General features: G+C 43.9%; 2 protein-coding genes across 9 annotated transcripts in view; both read left to right on the top strand.

Moving 5' to 3' along the window:
• lmo7 (LIM domain 7) overlaps window positions 1–22,556 on the top strand; it is a 48,611-nt gene extending 26,055 nt beyond the window's left edge. Inside the window, exons 8-30 of one of the 8 annotated variants that reach the window (XM_022740785.1) lie at window positions 159–408; window positions 4,943–4,972; window positions 5,707–5,821; window positions 6,680–6,819; window positions 7,334–8,009; window positions 8,498–8,770; window positions 9,232–9,346; window positions 10,716–10,877; window positions 11,884–11,984; window positions 12,086–12,149; window positions 12,453–12,509; window positions 12,863–12,904; window positions 13,791–13,816; window positions 14,414–14,521; window positions 16,151–16,237; window positions 16,759–17,135; window positions 17,365–17,421; window positions 18,453–18,508; window positions 19,283–19,454; window positions 19,722–20,048; window positions 21,065–21,173; window positions 21,642–21,744; window positions 21,831–22,556. In XM_022740785.1, the coding sequence (XP_022596506.1) occupies window positions 159–408; window positions 4,943–4,972; window positions 5,707–5,821; window positions 6,680–6,819; window positions 7,334–8,009; window positions 8,498–8,770; window positions 9,232–9,346; window positions 10,716–10,877; window positions 11,884–11,984; window positions 12,086–12,149; window positions 12,453–12,509; window positions 12,863–12,904; window positions 13,791–13,816; window positions 14,414–14,521; window positions 16,151–16,237; window positions 16,759–17,135; window positions 17,365–17,421; window positions 18,453–18,508; window positions 19,283–19,454; window positions 19,722–20,048; window positions 21,065–21,173; window positions 21,642–21,744; window positions 21,831–21,853 (3,470 nt within the window). In that variant the 3' untranslated portion in view covers window positions 21,854–22,556. Of the gene's footprint in view, window positions 1–158; window positions 409–4,942; window positions 4,973–5,706; window positions 5,822–6,679; window positions 6,820–7,333; window positions 8,010–8,497; window positions 8,771–9,231; window positions 9,347–10,715; window positions 10,878–11,799; window positions 11,985–12,085; window positions 12,150–12,452; window positions 12,510–12,862; window positions 12,905–13,790; window positions 13,817–14,413; window positions 14,522–16,150; window positions 16,238–16,758; window positions 17,136–17,364; window positions 17,422–18,452; window positions 18,509–19,282; window positions 19,455–19,721; window positions 20,049–21,064; window positions 21,174–21,641; window positions 21,745–21,830 lie in introns of all 8 variants that reach the window. The other 7 variants (XM_022740780.1, XM_022740781.1, XM_022740782.1 and 4 more) reach the window with 7 other exon arrangements.
• LOC111218463 (LIM domain only protein 7-like) lies at window positions 2,440–4,111 on the top strand. Its single transcript, XM_022740788.1, has one exon. It carries the CDS (start codon window positions 2,625–2,627, stop codon window positions 3,486–3,488), a length of 864 nt encoding a protein of 287 aa, XP_022596509.1. The 5' UTR covers window positions 2,440–2,624; the 3' UTR covers window positions 3,489–4,111.
• Window positions 22,557–23,349: the final 793 nt, after the last annotated feature.

The raw sequence follows: 23,349 nt of genomic DNA, 5'->3' as shown, positions 1-23,349 counted from the left end.
CACCCCCCCCCCAACTCTTTTCTCTATTTCACCCCATTTGTCCTTTTTGCTACTGTCCTTTTCTTCATTTCTCATTTCTCCCATAGCCTGTCTTCACACATGTTTGTCCCCTGCTCTCCTGCCCCCCCCCCCCATCCGTCCGTCCATCCACACTCCAGGTTGTTGCAGTGACACTGAGGCAGACTCTGTCTTCAGGATGGCTGAGAACAAGGACGGTCTCAGTTACCGCCGCTCGGTGGTCATCACACCCAAGGCCAGCACCCAGTTTAACCAGTTTCTGCCCACTAAAGACAAACCCTCAGGCTACGTGCCTGCTCCACTAAGGAAGAAACGGGCCGAACGCAATGAGGACAACCGGCGCAGCTGGGCCAACCCCACATACACAGAGGACGAAGGCACACTCACCAGGTACTGTTAAAACACACACTGATCTGTTTGAAGGTGCTGTTCTAATCTCAGCTAATTAATGAGTTATTATTCTTTTTATTTCCATCTTACAAGCATCAAAACAGAAAGTGATGGGTTCGTACCTAAATGTCTACTTTGTGCTTGAAGTTTACATTGTGGTTGTTTTTTGACTCTGTCCTCTCCCATTGCTGTCGGTGTTTGTGGTGCTGTTGTGTTGTCTGCGAATGGTCGATGGTGTTGTCGTGGAATGACTCAGTGAAACAAGGCTTCCCTCTGACTACTACGGCCACAGTCAGGTATCCCAGAGTGCCTTGCCCGCAGATAATCTACAATGGGCCTTTGACTATGAAAGCGGCAGCGACTCGGACGCAGACCGACCGGACCCGGATCTTGTACTGGACGACCTGGCCAGCCGACGCTTCCACAGCCCCTCCCCAGCTCCCCCCACCAACTTCGCCTTGCCCATCAGTCCCCTGGCAGGGGGAGGGGCCGCTGGGGGCAGAGGGGGCCTCTGGCCCAAGGTCACTATGACTCCCAATGTTCCCCCTCAAGAGAATGTGACCTGCCTCAGGTCAGAGAACATGAAGCTACGTGTGACTTTGATTTGCCTGCCTGATGAGAGCAAACTAGAGCGCTTCTCTTACCTTCAGTTTGCATGGTTCGTTGTAACCATGAGCAACGTCTTTGGTCATAGTGTGCTGCGTCTAACAGTGCTCTGAAGTCTTCAGTTTGTTGGTTTCTGTTTGAATTGTGTTGAATTTTAGCTGCAGCACGTCATTATTTGCTCCTTCTGTGTTTAATGAGCTTTGAGGAGTGATTTGAGTTGGCGACATTATTCCTCAAATCAATTTTTTGCCTCCTTTGCAGTTTGGTTTTGAGCTTGCATTGGTTTGCTAATCCTTGCGTCATCTCATCTGAGGTTGTTGTGCTCGAGGAATGTGCCTCCTCTCTGCGTGACTGGTATGCTTGTACTGCTGCTGAAAAATTCTTTTGACACCTGTGGTTGGCTGTCTCTCTTGAGCAGCAGCAGCATCGTCAGTGGGGAAAAGCAGCCCCCCGAGCACGGCTGCGTGGAGGTGGACCACCGCCGAGCCGTGTCCTCAGCCAGCCTGTTCAGGGAGATTTGCGATGACTCTGAGGATGAGGACGATGAGGTGGGCTATGCTGACCCCGTCCAAGATGATCTCTATACCCGCAAGATGGGTGTCAAACCCCAGCCCGCCGGCAACGTGTCGTACGACAAGTTCTTACCCAAATTCTGGTCGCCCGAAGAAGACGTTCACATACAGAAGATCAAACTGGGCTCTCAGAGGAGACCCTGGTACAAGAAGATGCAAGGCTTCAGGTGTGTGAGGGCATTCAAACACAACACATACATACATGTACAATATAGCCTTCATCCTCTCTACAGACAGACTATACAGACATACATACTTCATGTTTTACAGACCGGTAATATCATAGATAGAATTCACTTGCTTCTTCTTGCAAAATCTTTTCTTACTTTTCTTCCTGACACCCTTGACTCTGCCAATTTAACCTTTTATACTGTAAGATTTAAAATTTGGTTTTCTGTGGTTCGCTGCTCTTCCTGTGTAGATTCTTATTTTTCGTTCTCTTTCCCCCTGCTATCGCCTCATGTCTTTCCCCTTTTCCCCTCTCTCTCTACTTCTGTCCCCTTTTTCCTTCGTCCACCCTGCTGTAGCTATAAGAAGTCGGGTTCTTCGTCAGATGATTCAGACTGTGACATCAGTCCTTGGCTCTCCTCTGCCCCCTCTCCCTGCGGCCCCTCTCCCTCTCACTCCCACACACACGAGGCCCCGGCTCACACCACCCTTGTTGTGGGGAAAAGGTCGATACAGCTGCATGACTGTGACGATGAGGGAATGTTTTAGGAGAAATATGAATCTCTGATGAGCTGCTTTCTAATATACTAATGGTAAAATACATGGACAAGCTACTGGAGGTGCCCTAACACACTTCCTAAAGCAGTTTGCTTGTACTGACCTTAGTAGAAAATAGGCTGTGTCTCAGCAATAACCTATTTTTATTGCAGCCTATTCTAGTGAAGACTTATAGCAACTAGCATCACAGTTTTACTTCATGTCAGTGTGATTGTAGTCCTCATTTGATCAACATCTTTTTGATTCAAATGCCACCACTATGGCTGCTTGTTGTATCTTTTCCTCCTTTTCTTGCTCTGTGATGCGGTTCACATGCATGCACTCATCACCTCTCCTGTCCTTTTTCTCTCCTTTTGCCCACCCTGCAGTCCTCATATCCAACCACACACTCTCCCACAGCTCCCCAAGATACAGTCCCCTCTGTTAATGACTCCCCCTCTGGTGTTCGCCCCAGTGGACCCCACCTCAGGTCCCAAGCTGGTCAAATGTGAGAGGTGGCCTCTCCTGGGGCGCCATGACCCCCGGGAGCCCCCAGACACTTTTGATTATGAGAGCATTGTCCCTGACTTGGAGAATGATGACATGTTTGCCAGGCGGACCCTGGCCTTCCAGTCCAACACGGACCTCGCTATGATGAAGACGCAACTGTCCACCAACCGCCGTCGCTACACATCTGAGCCGCAACTCAATATTGTCACCCAGCGACACGGCCGTGGCAGCCCCGAGGACGACGATTATCCTGACATCGAGCAGGACGATGTGGTGTATCGTAAGGAAAAAACCCAGCAGACTCAGCAACAACGGCCACTCTCGGGAGCCCCTGATAACTATGCCCCCATGCCCATCCCAGAGCCATGGGCTCTGCCTCCTGAGCTGAAAGCCAGACTCCTCTGCCCCCCATGTCCTCTGACCCAGGAAGCAGCGGCAAATAAAGAGAATGAGATTGAGAAGGAGATGCGTCCTAAGACGGATGACATGCTGGTACGGAAGATCGGAGTTTGTTCCAATCAGAGCCAGAGCTCACTTAGAGGCCCATCGGCCAATGGGATGACTCCCTCTGTGCCTTCCTCCTGTAGCGAAGGTGACCTGCAGAGGTGGCAGGCCATCAGGGAAGCCAGTCAGATAAGATATAAGAAGAAGCTTTTGGTGGAGAGGTTAGCTGCTCTGAAGTTGTAGAAATGGATTGATGTAACAATGCCTGTTAGTTTCTCTTTACTTTGTAGATTTATTCTTCCATTTTCCATTTCAGTCTTGAAATATTTTCTGTCTGATGCTGAATTGGTCTTGACAGCATGTTAAACCGACTTTTTAAGGATCGGTTTTAAAGGCCTTCAGAGTTAGAGATGGGGGTTTTACACAGTTAAGCTCGTTTCTGAAAACTAATTTGTGACTTTTTGCGTTCACTGGATCAGTCGTGGGTTTTTTTTAACAGAAACCACAGTGAAGCAAATGCAGAGAAATTCACAACAAAGTTGAACTTTTTCTTGTTTTGAATGTTTGTTGTTACCTCAGACTTGAAAGAGTGTTCATCAATCAATAAAACTGTAATGAAAGGAAGTTCATTATGGTTTTCTGTATAATGGGTATTTGGTATATTTTACCTGACAAACACACGGAATGTAAATGCAGAGTGGATGTCCGGACTGCACATTAAAACTGCGGCTGCTGTGTATTTTGAAGTGTGATTGATGAGCAAAACATAAATACTCTCTCACGTTGTTTGGTTCATGATGACTATTGTTAAACAGACCCAAACTCTGCATTTTATTTTTGGTTTTCTTCCCCTATCAGACCGAGTTTGCCTGTGAAATATTCATGCTTAATAAAGAAAAGAAGACACTTCATGACCTTGTGATGAATTGCGTCGGACTGGCCATTTGTTGACCTCACCTAACATCTACAGAAACATGGATCTGACCAGAGTACAGTGTTGTTTTCCTCAGCAAAGGGAACCTCACTGACATGTGAACGCTCAAAGTGCAGCAGCATGAGAGTGTGGAAAGCCTGAGCAATACGCAAACATAACATAACACTCCTGACTGCGCTGAGCAGCGCAGTTAAATGTAGTCTTGTCTGCAGAGCCGACATGGAAGCCTATAGAAATTCCCCCACAGCTTTGAATGAAGGTGCGACTTGTGGACTCCATAGTAACTTGAACACAAATCTGCGCTGCAGTGTTTGCACATGAACAGACACACACAAGCATTCACAAAGCGACCATTTAACCTAAGTCAAGCCCATCTGGATTTACTTCACATCCACATGTAAAGCCATGTTTCCAGTGACATCATGTTGCAGTCTGCAGAAAGGCAGCATTGTTTGGGGAGAGATACATGTTCACACGCCTCCCCGGTTAAATGTCAGGGAAAGGAAAGGTGATACTGCGCTGTAGACATACTATATACACACACTGTATCTTCTTCAATGTGCAAAGTGAAAACCAGCAGAGTCATGTTTTGGATGAGTTTACACACATATGAAGCCCAGCACCTGGGGATGACCAGGTCTGAGACTCACTAATTGGCCTCTCTGCTCTTAATGAATTAATCCACTTTCCGACTCAGTGTTGAAGGCCAAATCTGCAGAAATGTGATTTTTTTTGTTGTCTGTGGTTCTTTCTGGTTTCCTAGACAGCGCCAAATTGAAGAGAGTATTGACGGGTGAGTTGATACGGGCTCCCAGGAATGTGGCACGTTTGCATTTGCTCTGGCCTCTTACAGTCGCACCCCGCTGCCTCCTGCTTTTGTGCTGCTGTTCTCACTCTCTAGCTGCTAAATGCTGACACACAACAAAGCGTATTGTATGGCACAGGGCCAAGTTCAGGGGGTTGGGGTTGGGGGGTGGGGGGTGTTGCTCCACAAAGCTCTATTGACAAAATAACAAAGGGAAAAAGATGGGCACAATAGCAATACGCTGGGTCATCTACCTAAACTGCGGTGTGTCCCAGCGAGAGTTATGACTGAGCAGTAGGTCTAAACACTGATAGCAGTAAGTGAGGTGTGTGGGTAAACCTTTACAGGTAAGTGAAAACGGAGAGTGCATTTTTCCATAGGCTGTGAGCTTTGAGTGACCTTTGCATGATGGGAAAGGCTGTGATATGTGTTACTAACCCACTCCGCTTACATCACTCCACAGTTTTTTTTTTCATGGTTGGCCAGTGTGCTGTGTTTGCAGGCTAACACTTGGTTGCAGGATAAAGGTTTAATGCAGCCACTTCGAGCATCAGTGCAAAAAAAAAGTGGACAGGAGGTGTAAGCTGGAATATCTTTTGACTATTTGAGTGATGTTTCTTACAGCAAGTAAGAGATGGTGCATGCATCCTTGGAGTGGAATTCGATATGCAAACTAAACCTCACCTCCACCTCCTCACTGAAGATGCTGATTTTCTCCACAGGAGTAAATCAACAAGTGATATCCAGGTCGACCCCACCGTCGTCCGTCAGGCTCGCTACGAAGAGCTCCAGAAGTACCGCGAGCAGATAAAGGACAGTGATGATAAGTGGCAGGATGTGAGTACAACTGATATACAGTATGTGTTGTGCACAGTACCGCTCGGGGATATCTGTTGTTTGACTCCCACCATTCTTGTTACGCAAATCAAGACAAGCCGACGCTGGCAGAAAGATGGGGGAAAAAAAAAAAAAGTTTTGGTTTCCGACACAGATAAGGTTGAAGTGAAAGGTGAGCACATGATCTATGGGATCTGTGCGGCAAATCAGGGGGAGCAGGTGTTGTGATGCAGTAGGTGGCCACAGGGTGAAAGGAGAGGTGTTCAGATAGAAGCCAGAGACGGAGGCAGGCAGCGCTGCCCTGTGGCTACCGACTGTCCTCATTTCCAAATCACTGTGTTTGTGGAGTGAAGCACCAGATACTGTAAATACGAGTAATAGAATTAAGGTGAAAATGTTATGATGTAATGTATGATGTAATGATGATGTAGGATAGACACTGGGATTATTCCTAGAAGGGCAGCAGTGCTCCAAAACAACATAAATGACACATCACAAGTGTTCAAACTTGGGTAGAAAAATTAAGTTTAATAAAGTTATCTGTACGTACATGGCAGCCTGTGACAGTGCTGTGTCTGTCAGCAGTCTGATTGGTGTCATGGCAAAATAATGGAGTCTTAAAGCAGCATTTAGGTCACACAGTCCCCAATACACAGGGGAGGTGAGCCGGGAGGAGCCTAAAGCACACAAATAGAACACCTTCAAATGTAGCCCTTTCTCTTTTTTCTGTCTTTCTCTCTCCTTCTCGACTTCACCGTACCGTTAAGACATGCAACACGACCAGTCTGTTTTATCTAGATCTAAGCGGAATTGTCGGGAAATGATGCGTGAGGTGATGTGGGTTCACTTTTTCCGCAGGACCTGAGCAAATGGAAGAGCCGGCGCCGGAGCGTCAACTCTGACATTGTGAAGAAGAAAGAGGAGCGGGAGAAGATAGAGCAGATTACCTACGGCGGTAACAGAAGGTCCAGGACCTTCAAGGATGTGCAAGAGGATAGGTAAGGGAAAACACACCTGCTCAGGTACTTTTTGATAGTGTCAGAATAATGCAATATGATGTTGGTTGATTTATTGCTATAGAATTTACATTTTTATTTTCTCACCAAAACAAAACAAACAACGCACAGTGAATTTCTTCCTCTCTTACACCCTTTTTACCCTCGGAGGGGAATCCTTTGCTAAGGTAATCTAAGAGAAGCTGTGTATGAGAGGTTTTGCAGAGATTATTTGTTGCAGGAGTGAATGAGGAGACTCGAACTGTGCCTTCAGTCAGTGTGAAAGTGTAATTTAATCATGGCTTACAACCTGCCTCCTTTTTTCTTTTTTTTTTGCCCTACCCTCTTCTTTTCAACCCGTGCTCCTCTTTCTGCTCTCCTCCTCGTCTCTCACTGTCCTCCCCATTTCAACTTCTCTACCCCCAACACTTTGTACTTCATCTTTAATTTCATCCATCACCGTCCACTTTTTCTCTCTTTATCTTATCCCCCTTCTCCTCCCCTGTCGGGTCCACAGAGAAACTAAAGGAAGAAGCAGCATTGGCAGTCGTCTGGGATCTCTCTCTTACCTGGACGACAACGAGGACGTATTTGATAGACCCGTCATTGCCCCTCGTACCCGAACCCTTCCTGCCAGGAGCTACACTGTTGACACTCCTTGCTTTTCGTCTGAACCCTCTGAGCCTTCTCTGAAAGAGAACGAACCCCCCGCCGCTTCCCCGGCTACTGGCAGGGCCGCTTCCCCTCCCGCTTCACGGGAAGTTGACAGTGTGGACAGTCTCGCAGGCAGCGACACCACGACCACCGTCACTCGCAGCTCTCTCCGCAGCTCCCAGCCTCCGGCAGCTGCACCTTCACAGAGGAGTCCGGTCTCAGAGTACACCACAACAGCCAAGACAGAGGAGACCGCAACCATCGTCTCCGCTTCCAGCACCCGACAAAAGGTGCCAGAGCCAAGGCGCCCATTGTCGGGCGCACGGACTGAGGCGGAGGCCCCCTCCTCTGGTTTTCTGCACAAACAACAACCACAGCTCAACTCGATGGAAGCCAAGCCTCCCGGGGTGTCTCGGGTTTCCGCCTCCCTCCCCAGGAGCTACCAGAGATCGGATAGCGCACGTCTAACCTCAGTTGTCGCACCAAGGCCCTTCGGGACCCAGCCCTCCCGCATCACCTCACTTCCCCGGGTCATTTCAGTGAGTACTACTTCATTTTACAACTAAACACAAACTATCAGAGCAGCACTTAAAGGCTGGGAGTAGTAGTAAGAAATGTTTGCCCTGTTGGTCAGGTACAGTACTGTTTGTTTTGAGTACATCAGTGTTACCAAACAGTACGATCTGATTACTGTGTGAATAATGGATGAAGCTAGTGTTTTTATAATGCTAATTCAACCACTAGAGCTGCTATTTTCAGCCTCCTTCACTTTCATTACTGTTAGAGTAAATGCAAAAGAATATATAATGTTTAATTGTGTCAGGGGAAATAATCTACAGGGCTGATTGTGAATTCTTGAAACACTTTCACACACACACACTTGTCACCAGCTGATTTCCTCTCATTTTAAGGTCTTTTACAGATTGAAATAGATGATTTTCTGATCATCAGCCAGATGTTGTTCAAGTTTCTTTTACTCTATCTTATTCTTAAGGCTCAAACATTCTTTGCCGTTCACCCCGTACAGATGGACGACTCTCACAAGCGTGTCAACGGCGAGGTCGACGTTTCTAAGAAGACATCAGTGCCGAGCCGCTATCGCCAGTTCGTGACCTCTGAGGACGATGCTGACTCCAGCTCGGCCCACAGCAGTGAAGATGAGGAGGAGGAGGAGGAGGAGTCGCTGCCGCAAAAGACAGCCGGGAAGAGCGCCACCTCCGCTCAGAGCGTCTCACCTGCCCCTCTTCCGGTCAAGAGTGAACCTCCAGTCAGTCCTGCTCCAGCCAAAGAAACCAGCCAGGTACTTCAAACACCTCCAGATCAGCCCTCTCTGTTGGCTATGTTGAAGGCATTGAAAAATAACATGTCTTTGTTACATCAATTTTATTTAAGACTCACAGCAACATATCGATACTGTCTCTGATAATGAATTAAAGTATTTTAAATTTTGCATTAAAACTCAATCTAATGCATCATTAAGACTGTTATTTGATTCAGCCTCTTTTCTTATGTATAAATTGAAATTAAAGTGTAGCTACAGGTTGGCATTTAATCAATAGACATAAATGATTAATACAAGGCTTTCTTGCCAAAGCAGGCCTGCATACACACAGACACACAACCTGACACTCAATCTGACTCCTTTCCAGAGTGATAGAAAGTCAAGACCAGTGTTGTACACTGAATTCTTCTTTTTTTTATGCTTGTAAAGTTTATTTGCTGTTCATCTCTACTCACCCGTGTTGCTGGGCTTGTTTGCAGGAGAACTACTGTGAGATGCGGATCAACCTGAACCAGAAGCCCAACAGCAGCAGAGACTTTGGCTTCCGGGCAGCCTGGGACTCAACTGGAGCTCGCGTCACGACCATCCAGCCAGGTAACTACAAAGACGTGTGAGAGAAACACCCTCAAACAGAGGGATGGGAATTGTTCTCGGTTGAGCTTTATTCACCTTCAAATGTGATGTGCACAAGTCAGCCAGTCTGGCAACCAGCATTTCCTGCGGTTAAACCCGGTGGAAAAAGATCAGACAGGCAATGGTTATGTATCACTCTCACTAAGCACCAGCTGATGTGTTCAAAGATACAGATACAGGGGTAATACTGGAAACTATTATATTTTACAGCCAGGCTCTGCTGGTTAGTTGTCAGCAGGTTTTCCAGTCCATTTCAGTGGCATTGCCAGACCTATGTAGGGCAACACCTAACTGGGTCAGATCTGCTGGGCCTGAGCCTCTCTTTCTCCTGAGCTTCCACCACCTCCACATTACAGAACGCCATTTCTTTTAGTCACAAACTGTATATGTGACACACACATCCCACAGCGATACGTGAACTCTTAAGTTTGTCACAACAGTTTCGGCCTACGGTGTATTGAAGTGTATTTACCTAGCATTGTTGAGTAATGTCGTGTCAAAACCTCCCTGTGTGTTAACGTTTCACTTCATTTTCATGTCTTTACTTATAAGGACACACTGAATGACATTTCTGTGAACGTGTCAGTGTTAGCCACATGGCAAATGTTAAGCTGCAGCAAGATGTTTTAAAGCCAATGAGGGGACAAGTTAAGAAGTACAAGCATAAGACAGTGAGATGCTGAAATGAGAGCAAACGCAACAAGGTCATCATGCACAAGACAGAGCACAAATATCCATATCCATATGAAAAAATACATCAAAAATCAACAGGAAGAAGCAAAAACACAGATGCAACAGTATAATGACCACATTCACCGTTCAGTACAAGCAGCCAGAGCAGTTTAGAGCAACAGAACATAAATGAGCAGTCGTATTATTTTGCACAAATTAGCCACGCAGATCAATAGATGAAATAAAATTCTAATAAGCATCGCATTGATCTTAATAGAATGTTAATCGTAATATCACGTGTTAAACATGAAAGCCGCGCAACGAAAAACATCATTGTAAAAATATGAATACCATGTTGTTAATAAAATACTAGTCACCATGTAATTAATGCTCTGTCTCGTTCCACTTGAGATGAAGTAGAAGGTGAAGATGTTTGAAGAGACTCTCTGCATTGTTCAGCCTCTTGCACACGAAAATACATTGTGAATATGTGCATACATTTCCAAATTATTTGTTGATATAGTGTTGAATTGCTTCGCTGCAAAGGCTGTTTGTTGAGGATCCTATAAGTAACTTGTAATAGCCGACCATGTCACTGCAGCGGTGGAAATGGCGCACCTTTCATGCTGCTAACGCCCCGTCCCTGTGTCTGGTGCAGGCAGCCCCGCTGAGATGTGCCAGCTCCAGGCCGGAGACGAGGTGCTGACAGTGAACGGGCACCAGGTGGCAGAAATGAGCTACACAGACTGGAAGTCCTGCTTGGAGGAGGCTCTACAGGAGGGCAGCCTGGTCATGGATGTTCGCCGTCATGGCAAGAACAGTGAGTCATCTGAACACTGTGCTGCATCTGAGTGCGTGTGTGCGTGTGTGTGTGTTGTTTTGTTTTGTTTTTTTGTTTGTGTGAAATTGAATTGAACCACTTTAATGGTTGCATTCCTGGACTGACAGTTCTGCTTATGCTGCTTGCGTTGCTAAACAGTTTTGACACTTTAGATTGGTCTGTAAACTATTGTGAAGTGATCCATGAATGATCTCATGACAGCTAAATGGTGAAGGACCTGGGACTTTTTTTTTTTTCTCATCTGATGAGGGCGGACCGCTATTGTGCTGACCTCTGTGGCTTTTATTTCTTCTCTTTTTTTCCCCTGTGTGTTTATCTTGCTCTGTTTTTCCATATTCTTTTCTTCCTTGTATTTCTACTGGTTGTTTCTTCTTTTTACTGCCTTTTCTCTCTCTCAAGCATTCCTCTCTCTGTCCCTGCGGTGTGTTCCTTGTGGAGAACTAACCCAGCTCAGGTCCATGGTCCTATGAGTGTGCTGTTTTTACAGTGTTAGCATAACAGGCTTACTTGTTCCAGTTACGTCAGTCTCACCTTATAAAAGTAATAAACCACTCGGAGTAGCTCACCTGAACTAACACACGGTACTGGTTAATATAGTTTAGTGAAGTCCAGTGGTGGTGAGCCTGTTAGAAACACTGTGTGGGTTTATGAAGGCTTTAATAGGCTGCATGGCTGGGGAAGGTGGTTTCTCTGTCACCCCCTGCTGCTCTCTATAACAACACCATAACGGCAACCTTGTCCCCTGCTTTTTAGTCTTCTTTATGCAAATAGACAATTATAATATATATGTTGGATTTCACATATACAGAACTATTATCAAAATACAGAAAATGCACAAAATCGTGTGGTTTTATGTGCATATACACATCCTATTTTTTGCCACTGCATTATCTGCATGCAGACTGGGACAGAGATCAACCTTCCCTGCCATTTAAAAGCCATAAGACCATCAATCTGACCAGTACAGATCATCCGATACTTCTAGGTTCATCTGACCCAAACACTGCAAAATCCAGTCTGGATTTCACCTCACACATTTCCAAGGAAGCGCTGACATCCAAAGAGGCCCCCGCCAAGCCAGTCATTGTAAGTGACCCAGGATCACTCAGGTTGACTCTTGATCAGTTTTTATCCCTGCATTGTTCCTGTTGTTTTTAATGAGTGGACCCTGCCATGTCTCCCTGTAGGATGTGGCTTCAAACGGAGTTAATGGAAGTTTCCGTGAGGCGTCGGTGACCATGAGGAACAAAGGTAAAGAGCAGAGCACACAGTCAGAAAGGTTATGAAATTGATCTTGATGACTATTTCTGTATTGGACACAAAAACACACCAGTAGGGAGTGTGAGTGTTTGTTGATAGCTGTGGGAGAACAATTTTTGCAAACACATATTAACGGAAAATGATATCTGCAAAACATAATTGATACATTTTTAGCAACGTGTACTGTTTGTGTAATTCATGTATTATAAATATAAGGTTGTATCTCGCTCTGGTTGAAGTTGTTTCTCTCCTCTGCTGTGCCTCACTGTATCTTATTTTCCATTTCTCATGTAGAGTCAGAACCCCTATCTTTGAAAAACTTAAAACGGAGGTCAGAGTTTTTTGAACAAGGTAAAAAAAAAAAAGAAAAAGCACTGACCGAAGAGGGGCGGTGTACTCTTAATGATAATTATGATTTCTCTGTCATCTATCGGCTGGGTTCTCTGTGCTTCTGTGTCACTGAATTCCTCAGATTTCCAAGGGATTTTTGCATGTTTTTTTTTTGTTTGTTTGTTTGTTTGTTTGTTTGTTTTATCAGCTACATCCTCATGTTCAATGGATGAGGAACCTATTATCAATTGATTAATCATGTCAGTATTGAAATAGATTCCTCCCTGGGTCCTTTTTTTGGGGGGGCTATTCCTCTGAGAGTCTTGTCTGGTGCCAAAACTTAACCCTTCTGCTGTGCCCCTTCCCTCCTTCAGGCGGCTCAGGGTCCAGTGTCAGTGCGCTGGTCTACCTCTGTGGTAAACAGGGTTGAATGTGCAGTGACCTCCTCACCTTCGCTTGGTACAGTCTGGGACACTGACATTCTGTTCAAACCAAGACGGCCTAGTGCCATGATTGCCCAACTTCTGGAGAAGTGTCTCCTCAAAAAAAACATCATACCAAGCCAAACAAGCTGTTTTAAATTCATTTTGAATGTAAGAAGAAACCTTCAAAAAATAAGAAAACTGAAAAGACAATGTAAAAAAAAATAGTGTGTGAACATATTTGGCTACAAAGGCTGCACAGAATGTCAGACACAGTGCCAGAGTACCGACCACAAATACAAATCTTAAAATCCTGTTGTGTTTGTGGTGTTTCTGAGTGGTGTCCAGGCTTTACACATGGTTGCACTTTTCACTTTGCTGGGCATGAAGTTAAATGTGTTCCTGTTGCTTTCTTGGCATGTACGTATTGAAGCGTCTGCTAGACTTTTTCAGACTGGCTACGCTGCAATGTTGTGCCTCTTATGCATGATGCTGATGCATGTGTTTTTCTTTCAGTTTGTTGTTCTCGCAATCAGTTTATTGATTTTCCTATTCAGAACTATTGGGCTTGCATCCAATGTGAATGTCAACAAGTGGGTGAACTTGAATTGAGAGAATCAATCAACAAGTCCTAGTGGGTGAAATGTGACCGTTGTTGCTGGAGGCTTGTTGAAAACATCAATTACCATGGTTTAAAATGTCTTGCTCAATGATGAATTGATACTCAACTTAAAAATCAAGTTGATACTTTAATAAGCTGGTCGACTTTGTGTTGATGTGGCGTACGGCCTCAGGGTTAACTTGTATATCTACGTTTTGTCTCACTGTTCTGCCTGTGCATGGCACAAGTATTGACTGCATGGTTTTCTTTCTTTTCAAGGAGGATCAGAGCCTGCAATGCCAGATGTGAGTAGTATTATTATGCACTGAGTGTGTTTGCTCCTCTAGCATCTTTTAAAGCAGATACCCACAGTTAGTACAAAGCTCAGATCAATTATTAAGCATCTCACATGGACCGCATTGCTAGCTCACTTCAGAGGCAGGTTTCCTCTGCTTCTTAAGCCTTTTAGTCTCCCAATTACTCCTCTATTATTGCAGGGAGCCTTCATTTTAATGAATCTTTGAAAATGGAAAGTTAAATTCTCAAGGGTCTAAGGAGAGAGGGTATTGTACGTTGCATAAGTTCGAAAGCCTTCTGAGATAATTTTGTGATACTAGGCTATAGACTGTAGATAAAATTGATTTGACTTGATCAGCTGATGGCTGCAGTGATGCAGTTAACTTATATAACAAATGTGAGAAGAGAGTTACTCCCAAAATGGATGGATGTATATTTGCAGTTTCAAGCTTTACCTTAAAACCAACATCAGAAACGGGTGAAGGTGTCAGGAAAACAGTAGGTAGTAAATACCAGCCGACCGCTGTCACAAGCCTGAGCGGTTTGTAAGCCCAGATGTACAAGCATGTACATTTACTTTATATGTCTGTCTTCTTTGTCTCCAGATACCTGTTCCTTCAATCACTCCCTCCTCCAGCCGCTGGTCTTGGGACCCAGAGGAGGAGCGCAGAAGACAAGAAAAGTGGCAGAAGGAACAGGAGCGCCTCCTACAGGTACATAAAGGCATACTTATGTAGCACTGATGTTATGTTTCAACTCAGTTGCCAGTTTCCCAGATACCCCCGGCTCAGTTTTTGTTGGAAATGTTTCAAAGAGGTGTTGTTTGTGCTGTGGTTATGGTGTATTCTGTTACACTGATTTCTAGACAGTGTACTTTTTAATCCAGACAATAAATTGAACTGTTACAGCATCAAATCACAAATGTTATAAACTGATAAAGACAAGGACCGTATTTTAATTTGTATAGGATATACACAGTATTTTCATGTTCACTCTGCGCTCATTGATATAAACAGGGTGGACAAAATGAAAGAAACACCTTTCAGAATAACACAATACAGTTACAACCTCTAAAATGACCATACAGCTGAATCAGCATCTGTCTGAAACAGTTTCAACTTGTATCAGACTTGTATATTTGTTGTATTAGATTGCAGTCGGTTTAGATAGGTGTACCTAATAAACTGGAAATGGAGTGTATAGTCCAGCAGTAAAAACTGAAAATACCAAACAAAGCAACCACACAATGCACTTGATCTGAAATAGCCATCTGGAAATCTGCTCTGCGTCCCATCTGACAACGAGACGAGGCGCAGAGCTCACATCCAACAGAGTCTGCTCCTAATAGGCTCAAACCAGAAAACTTTAGATGGTGCTCAAGCAGCTGAAGGTAAAGCGTCTGTCCAGTATCCAACTTAAATGTAGTAGAATCCTGTCAAAACATGTTTCTGAGGGTCTATTTTTGGATGGAGATCAAAGGTGTCCAAGAAGAGCTGTAGTGTAGCCGGGAAGCCGCGTTACTCCTCCAGTCTTATTCCCTGTTGGATAAACGGCCTGATTTCATGATGTGCCAGGGAGACTTCCTGCCCAGGGCAAGCTTCTGTAGGTTTATCAACTTTCAGGATGGTTAGGTAACATGTAGGTGAGCTTGGAATTATCTGAAAATAATACAGCTACAACGGGTTTGTATTCTTTATGTTATTACTCAGTCTTCCCGCTGTACTGCGGTACTGCATGGCCGTATAATATACCATCCCTTTAAATAGATCTGTGTAGGTTTGTATGTGTTGTATATTTATTTTTATGTTGTTTTTTTTTTTTCGGTGACCATTCTCAAAACTTAACCTTAACTTGAAAAGCCTGAAAATAATGTACTTAAAATAAAAAAGTTACTGCCCTTTAAAGCCTTGTAGTTACAGTCCTAACCCTGTTCTCCTTTGAAATGTTCTAAATTTTATTTTTTTTAAAAGTCAGAATGAATATAAGAGATACTTAACCAAAGTTACAGAGGCACAACACGGTAGAATTGCAAGTTTGTTTGCCTTGTTTTTTGGCATAAAAAAGGGAATATAAGGCCTGTAGTTTATCTTTGAATGAATTCTGTGTCGACAGCTGTTGCAGTGAGATAAGGATCTTAAAATGCTTTGTACAGATAGAATCAGAAGAGAGCCTGCCACTGTGTGTGTGTGTGTGTGTGTGTGTGTGTGTGTGTCGACGACTTTGTTTCATGCTGCATACTGTTATAGAGAATAAATGTGGAGTTCTGGTGTGACTGGTGTTTTTCAGCATGTCATTAAAGCGGCATGACCTCTGACCTCTCGTCCTATTTTTTTTCACCCCAGGAGAAATATAAGCGTGACCAGGAGAAACTGCAGGAGGAGTGGCTGAAGGCTCAGCAGGAGATTGCCAAGAACGTGGTCCCACAGCAGGTAACAAGGGCATTTTAATGTGTATAAATGATTCCCTACTACCTGAATGAGCTGGAGAGTATTACAAGGTGGCAATAAGTTCTGACTCATAGCACTAAATTGTCTAAATGTATCCAAAGAGCTTTGATAGTGTTGTTGATCAAAATTGCTATAATTTTCCTGCAATTATGTGGCCAGACACTGGTACTTTTTGGCTTTGAAAAAACAGGTCTATTTCACATGAGAGTGAGTAAAAGTGAGAGCAGAACAATGTCCAGTCATGTGGATGATATTCACACAGGGCAGGCAACATGTGTGGCCATCCTTTCAGTAATGACAGACATCTTTTCAGTTCCTAGAGTTACAAAAAAACTCCCCTCTAGTTGGAGTTTCAAAACACTTGCTGGTTTTTCACCACAGGGAATAACATGAGTTTCTTCATTTTTGTTGCAGTTCCTCCTAGGGGTTAATTGGGTCAGATTAGTTAACGCCATCATGTGTTTTAACGCTTCCTCCTTTCTGTTCTTTCGTCTCTCTGGCAGCCTGGGAGCCTGGAGGTGAACAGCCACATCATCAGCCCACAATTGCCCCTCTTTCCATTCAACCAGCCCACTTCTACTCTGTGGGAAGAAGAAGAGAGAGAGAGAAAGAGGAAGGAGGAGCAGGAGCGCCAGAGGCAGGCGGAGGAGAAGAGGAGGAGGGAGGAGGAGGAGCGAGAGTTGCAGCGTCTCCAGGAGGAGAGGAAGAGGAAAGAAAGGCAGGAGGAGGAAGAGAGGAAGAGGAGGGAGGAGGAAGAGCTGAAATGGCAGAGGAGGAGAGAGGAGGAGAGGGAGGAGGAGAGGAGGCAGCAGGAGGCTGCAGAGCAGCAGCGCAGAGAGCGGGAGAGAGCCCTGGAGCTGCAGCGGCAGCAGCGCCAGTGGTCAGTAAAGACGCTGCTCCTCCTGTACTCTCCTTAAACACTTTAACTCACATGTCTTTTGCCTTCCTTCATCTGTCCATCAAGCTGATAATAACACATTCACATGTCAAACATTACCCGCTTTACTGTCTCTGCATTAACATAACTGCAACTAATGAGTTTGCATGTGCTTTGTCGCCCACCTTTGCGCTGTAACCCATCTCCCTCTACACACTGCTCTTCACCAAAGGGCTGGTAGCTCCCATGGCTTTGCCAATGTCCAGCCTCCACTGTCCTTTACAGACAGGTTAGTACAGGAGAGTGTGTATGTGTTTGTAAAACTGCACCTAAAGATAATGTTTCTTTCTATATTGAACTAATCATCCATTGGCACTAATAAACCCTGTTGTTACATCATGTACTTTTTATGCGATACATGTTGTGCTTCTTACCCTGTTTTGATGTGTAATAACAATAACAATAATGCCTTAGAATGATCACAATTTATTACAGTATTTCAGTATAATGACTTGAATAAGTTAAATTGGCATATTTATTATAGGTCCCCAATTTAGCATTTATAAGCAGTACAATATATAAACAATTAGTAAATGGTTTATAACCCACCATAATGTAGTTGTAAGTAGTATATAAGTATATATAACTATTTTTTAATTGTATTCATTAACAACTATAGCACAAAAATATGTATTCATAGGAGAAATTATAATTACCTAACACTTAAAATATCCCTATATGTGCTTACAACTACATTTGAGTGTATTATAAACCATTTATTAAATGTTTGTATACTGCCTGTAAATGTTGAATAGGGGAACAAGTAAAGTGTCATTGGTTGTATTTAATGAATGTTGCTTTCACTTTATCTTCTCCACGTTTTCAGCCCCAAATTCACCTTTCTCTGAATTCTTAGCATAATTCTCAGCATCAGGAATTATCTTGGCAACACAGTTTGTTCTTGCCTGAATTGTACCGATTACCGAACCTGCCAAAGCAGTGTCTCACAAGCATATAATCCTGCCAAAACATCAATGCCAGATTTTAACAAACAAGAAGAATTTATCACTTATGTGTCATTGCAACCTAAAAATACTAACACCGGATAGCATTACAGTAGATGCAAAATTTAACATCATGTATGTATGTGAAGTAGTAAGTCATGTTTTTCCTTTCCAATACGTTTCCTTTACTAAAATAAAATTGTCACATCTTCACCGAATAGTTGACGTGTCCAGGTACTCTTACTGGACACATTTGAACCGACTCATTCAAACAAAGTCATTTTTTAATTGCATCTGTCTTCGTTTCATTTGACAGGGCAAAATCCAAATCATCTCCCCAGCTTGATGAAGAAGAAAAGCCTCAGAAGAAAGGTCAGTTTTCTTGATTTAGCTGAAGTCATGTCAACTGTGACCTGTGTTTCTCTTCCTATTGGCGGTTTTATAAATGACTCCATGTACGAATGTTGTTGCACATATATGTGGGTTGTACCCTACCGTAGGTGTGTATGTTCAGCCGGGAGGCATGGCTCACTGGCTGCTGGAAGAGCAGTTGAGGAATGCGTGTGACAAGCAGGCCCGCAGTGAGAGGGCTGCGTCAGAGCTGGAGATGGAGAGGAGAAACATCCTCAATGCCATGAGATACAGAGAGCCGGAGAGAGGTGGGCTCGGCCCCTGAAGCTCCGCCTCGCGGTTTTAATCTGAAAGCCGGTCAATCAGCTCTTATTTTGACCTCTTTGATTCAGCCGATCAATCAATTATGACATTGCACCAATTCTAAACTTTTACAGCTGTTTGATTAACAGTGGAGGCACCAGAGAATTTCATGCGACAAAAACAATTAAGTGATTGATTGCAGTATGATTTCTCTGGGGTGGATAGAGCTAATGCATGCTAATCTAGTGCATTTTTTATGCCATGACGTAACTAAAAGGAGTTTAAAAGGAACTGTCTAATCATTGGCTGCAGCAGATTACTTCATAATAAAACTTGGGAAACGTATCTACATCATCACAATCTCATTCTGTTCATCCCATTTTTCCCTTGTGTTTCTGTGCCCGTCGCCATTTGTGATCTATTTTTGACCTCCAAGAAACTTTTCATTTTACCTAGCATAATGTTTCGTTTATCTCTCCCCTCTGGGTGCAGTGACGGGCGGTGGAGTGGGTCAGCAGTCCCTGTCGCATGCTGAGCAGGAGAGGCAGCAGATCCTGAACGAGATGAAGAAGAAAACTCCACTCCTGACGGACAGCAGCTGGATTCGCCAGCGTTCCTCCAACACCGCCACCAGCCAGGAGAGTGACATACCATCCATGCGCCGGTACGGTCACTCTAGCATATACAAGAGTAAAAAATGTAATCTCTTTTGTGTGACAACGGTGGTTGGCTTTATAAACCTACTAAAATTCTGTTCACTTGAAATGAAAACATTTATCACTCTGGCTACCACTCTGACTTTGCTTTGGCAAAATGGGCTGTACCATAAATGTCAAACAAAAACAACTGCCACAGGTACAGTTGGTAGCCAGACGGTTTAAATGTCTTTACTAACCAGTTAACGTGGGCGTGGCATGGGTTGGCTTTGCAGAGGCGAGTCTCTTGACAACTTGGATGCCTCCTACAACTCCTGGCGCTCATCATGGACACCCAAAAGCAACTCTTATGTCCAAAACTACACCCGGCCTCACTCAGCCCTCTCCGGCAGCACTTCCTTTTACAGTGGCGGGTCTGCGGCCCAGCGGCCTGCTTCCTCCACTCTGCCCTCCTCCTACTCCATGAGCTCCCTCCGTGGCGGGGCGGGAACTCCCTCGGCCCCCTGGTCCCGGCAGACACCTTCCCCGTCACTCTCCTCTCCATCACCCACCACCTCTCCAGAGCCAACGTCTGAGGCTGGTGGCCCTCAGCAGCAGAGCAGGTAAAGTCAGTAATGCTGCTTCGCTTAACACTCCCAACAAGCTGCCTCTAACCTATCACTGGTGTACTGGGTTGTAGAGACATAGTCAAAATGGTGGTGGTGTTGTTAAACCATAACTATGAATGGTGGTAAAGGGAATCTTGAAACTTTTTCTTTCTTTTAATATTTTTGAATGTACTGTAATATGCTGTTGCAGTTGATATTGACATGCCCCATACATTCACCCTCCATTCCAGATCCAACAGGTTATATAAGCATACAGTCTATTTACATCTGGTCCTTTTGTACAGGTCCCCTGTTTAATTTCATTGTTACACTTGTGTGTTTGTGCATCATGAAGCAACAGCCTAGCATTGTTGTTTGTCTGTCAAAATTAGAAATGATCATTGTTTGCTCTGAATTTCATTTTTTTCAGGCATAAAAAAACTTTACTAAATACTTTATACATAACACAAAAATCTTCAATTTAAACAAATTATTTAAAGGAGCTATTTGTAAGTTTTGCTCTCGCTGTATAACTAACCTTAGCATTAGCGGCTTTTTACTTACCAGTCTAGCAGAAACATTTCAGTTCAGCATCAAACTTCAGTCCTTTACTCACCAAGAGCTGTCCCTAGTAATGCTTCTATTTCCATCACTTCTTTTCTTCTACTGAAGTTAGCATGCTAACCAGCTAGCCCGGTCCAGTTGGACCGTCTCGTCACTTTCCGATACCGAGTCACAGAAGTGTAGGGTCTGCCCTGAAGAGGTAGCGCTTCTCAGAGACAATCATATAAATAGAAACAACTGAGTGAACAAACAATTAATTAGTTTAACCCCACTGTATACCAGTGTGAACATGTGCTTTGTGTGTGTGTGTGTGTGTTGTGGTGTGTGTGTGTGTGTGTGTGTGTCTGTCTGTCTGTCTGTCTGTGTGTGTGTGTGTGTGTGTGTGTCTGTGTCTGTGTCTGTGTTCATACATGCTTCATGCATCTGTGCTCGGCTCTCAAATCACAGCTGTACATTCTGTAATCCAGGTCAGTGAGTGGCAAGAAAATCTGTACGTTCTGTGACACCCCGCTGGGAAAGGGAGCGGCCATGATCATCGAGTCCCTTGGGCTCTGTTATCATTTGGGCTGTTTTAAGGTGAGAGTTGGGCTCCCGTCGGCATCGGAGCACATCTGCAGCACGACTCAGCCAATCCTCAAATCTAACTTGATCCCTCCAGACTGTTTTTCTCTTATTACTAACCTGGTAAATCCTGGTGAATCTCAAGGTCCTGATCCCTCTACAGCTGAGCAAAGTTTTTCTGTGCCAAAACCTGAGTGCCAAACTAATCAACCCCTCACTTTGATTCTTTCTTCCTACAATTAACTCTGATTGTCGATCCTGGAATTTTGGTCTTGAGTTTGGTGTCATGCATCTGAATGGTTACCTTCCCTGCTAGTTTTTGTCTTTTGACTTTCATTCCTCTTCTTCCTTCATTTTTCTCCTTCTGTATCTACAATCAAAGGCTTTCGGTCTGTCTTTCCTCATCACTCCACCTGTGGTCCTCAGTGTAGTTCTAATCAGTTGAGTGGCTCTTTAACTCTTCCCTTTCCTAAACTTCCTCAGTGTATTGACTGTAAGTCTGACCTCGGAGGAACGGAAGCAGGGGCTGAAGTCAGAATACGAAACAAACAGCTCTTCTGTAACTCCTGCTACATGCGATTCAAAAGTAAGTGCGTGATCAATCCGATCAGTATTAGGACGTGTTGGTTTTGGCTTTCCTTAAGTGTAATGTTGCTGTTCTTTTCCTTTTAGCTGGCCAGCCAACCGCTATGTGATGTGGCTGTACTCCAGCAGATTGATGAAGAGACTACTTGTGACAACAACCCATGAACATTGAAAGTGAACAGTGAAGCCATGGGCAGATAGCTGGGAGAACTTGGCTCGGACGTAGTTCCATTTATGACACTAGAAAACCCAGTTTGACTCATTGATGAGAATTATGTTTGTGTTTTTACAGTGTGTGATTGAGAGGGTAAGCTTGCAAAGAAGTTATCTAGTTTAATGTGTTTATATCGTATTAAGTATTACAGCTGTATAAAGAGTAAGGGTTCTGCATGCACCAGAGATTTTAAGTGTTTTAGCCATGAAACTAGTCAAGCAGTAAACTGACTATAAGATTACAGAGGCAGAGCTTTCTTATGACCTTCACTGAGACAGATTTTAGAGATACTGAGGGAGAACTCTGCAGGATCTTCTCCTCATTTTCATGCTTGTTTTTCTGCTGAATCTTGTGGTGTTAACATGTTTGTTGACCAAGGTGTTCTTGTCAAGCGTATGTGCCTTTTCATTTGTAACAGGGAGAAGTAATTATTAGAGTTCTTTCAAAATATATTTAAAAATAAAGATCTGTCTGCTTGGATAGCACTTGTCTGGAGTTATCACTGATAGATGGAGGATTGTACACAGAAGCAGGTTCCCATGTGGAGAATATATATCCTACTGAATGGTATTGAGGAAAACAGCAACATTTGTAAATAAAACGACTAAATGCTCATCTTCTGTGTTTTTGTTTACTTTTTTTTTTAAAGTGAAATTGCATAATTTTTAGTAATGATATTCAAGGATGTGATGCAAGGTTTTTCCTGCCTCTGTTATCAGACATCATTATACTCATCTTTCTCTGTCTGTCCCTCTTATTTTCTGTTTCTCTGTAGTGCCACAGTCATAATGAAAGGAATTTCAATGAGCTCTTGTGCAAAGGTTCAGAGGACCTGCCTGCTCTGTATTCTCCAAAGCCAATTTGTCATGCATATTTCATTCAGTGTGCATGCATTACATTTGATTACACATTGATAGGCTATTCTCTAAATGTATTCTGTAATTCTGGATGTTTCACGGAATCATATCTGCATAAACATATATTGCATATTCATACCAGTAGGAACGATCATGATTGTTCAGTTTTGCAGCTCCCAACTGCATTTGAACAGCGAGGTAACAAAATCGTCCTCATTTCCCATAAATGGATGTAAGCTCAACTGAAGCACTATATGGAAATAAGTTGGACGAAGCATAAATTGGCTCTGTATTTTTGAGGTGAAGCACAAACAGCCCCTGGAGGCAGACATCTCAAATTCTTAGATTCCTTTTTTAGATTTTTCTTGGCGCTGTCATGGGAGAGAGAGATTTTAATCCTAATGCTTAGAAAACAAGCACGGCCTGAATGGCGCCGAGCAGAGTCGAGTGGCTGAGAAATATAAAACCTTTCGGGATAAGGATCCCATCTTTTTCCTCCAAAGCCAAGGCCACAACCAGCCTTTATGGACGGCTT

Source organism: Seriola dumerili, unplaced genomic scaffold (assembly GCF_002260705.1).
Source record: "Seriola dumerili isolate Sdu_G_001 unplaced genomic scaffold, Sdu_1.0 BDQW01000052.1, whole genome shotgun sequence".
In the NCBI taxonomy this organism is placed as follows: domain Eukaryota; kingdom Metazoa; phylum Chordata; class Actinopteri; order Carangiformes; family Carangidae; genus Seriola; species Seriola dumerili.
Note: the sequence above shows the minus strand (reverse complement) of the source record. Positions and strands in the feature narration are given on the sequence as shown.

Coding starts and splice junctions, on each gene's coding strand:
- LOC111218463 (XM_022740788.1), top strand. CDS start 2,625: ATGCATGCACTCATCACCTCTCCTGTCCTTTTTCTCTCCTTTTGCCCA.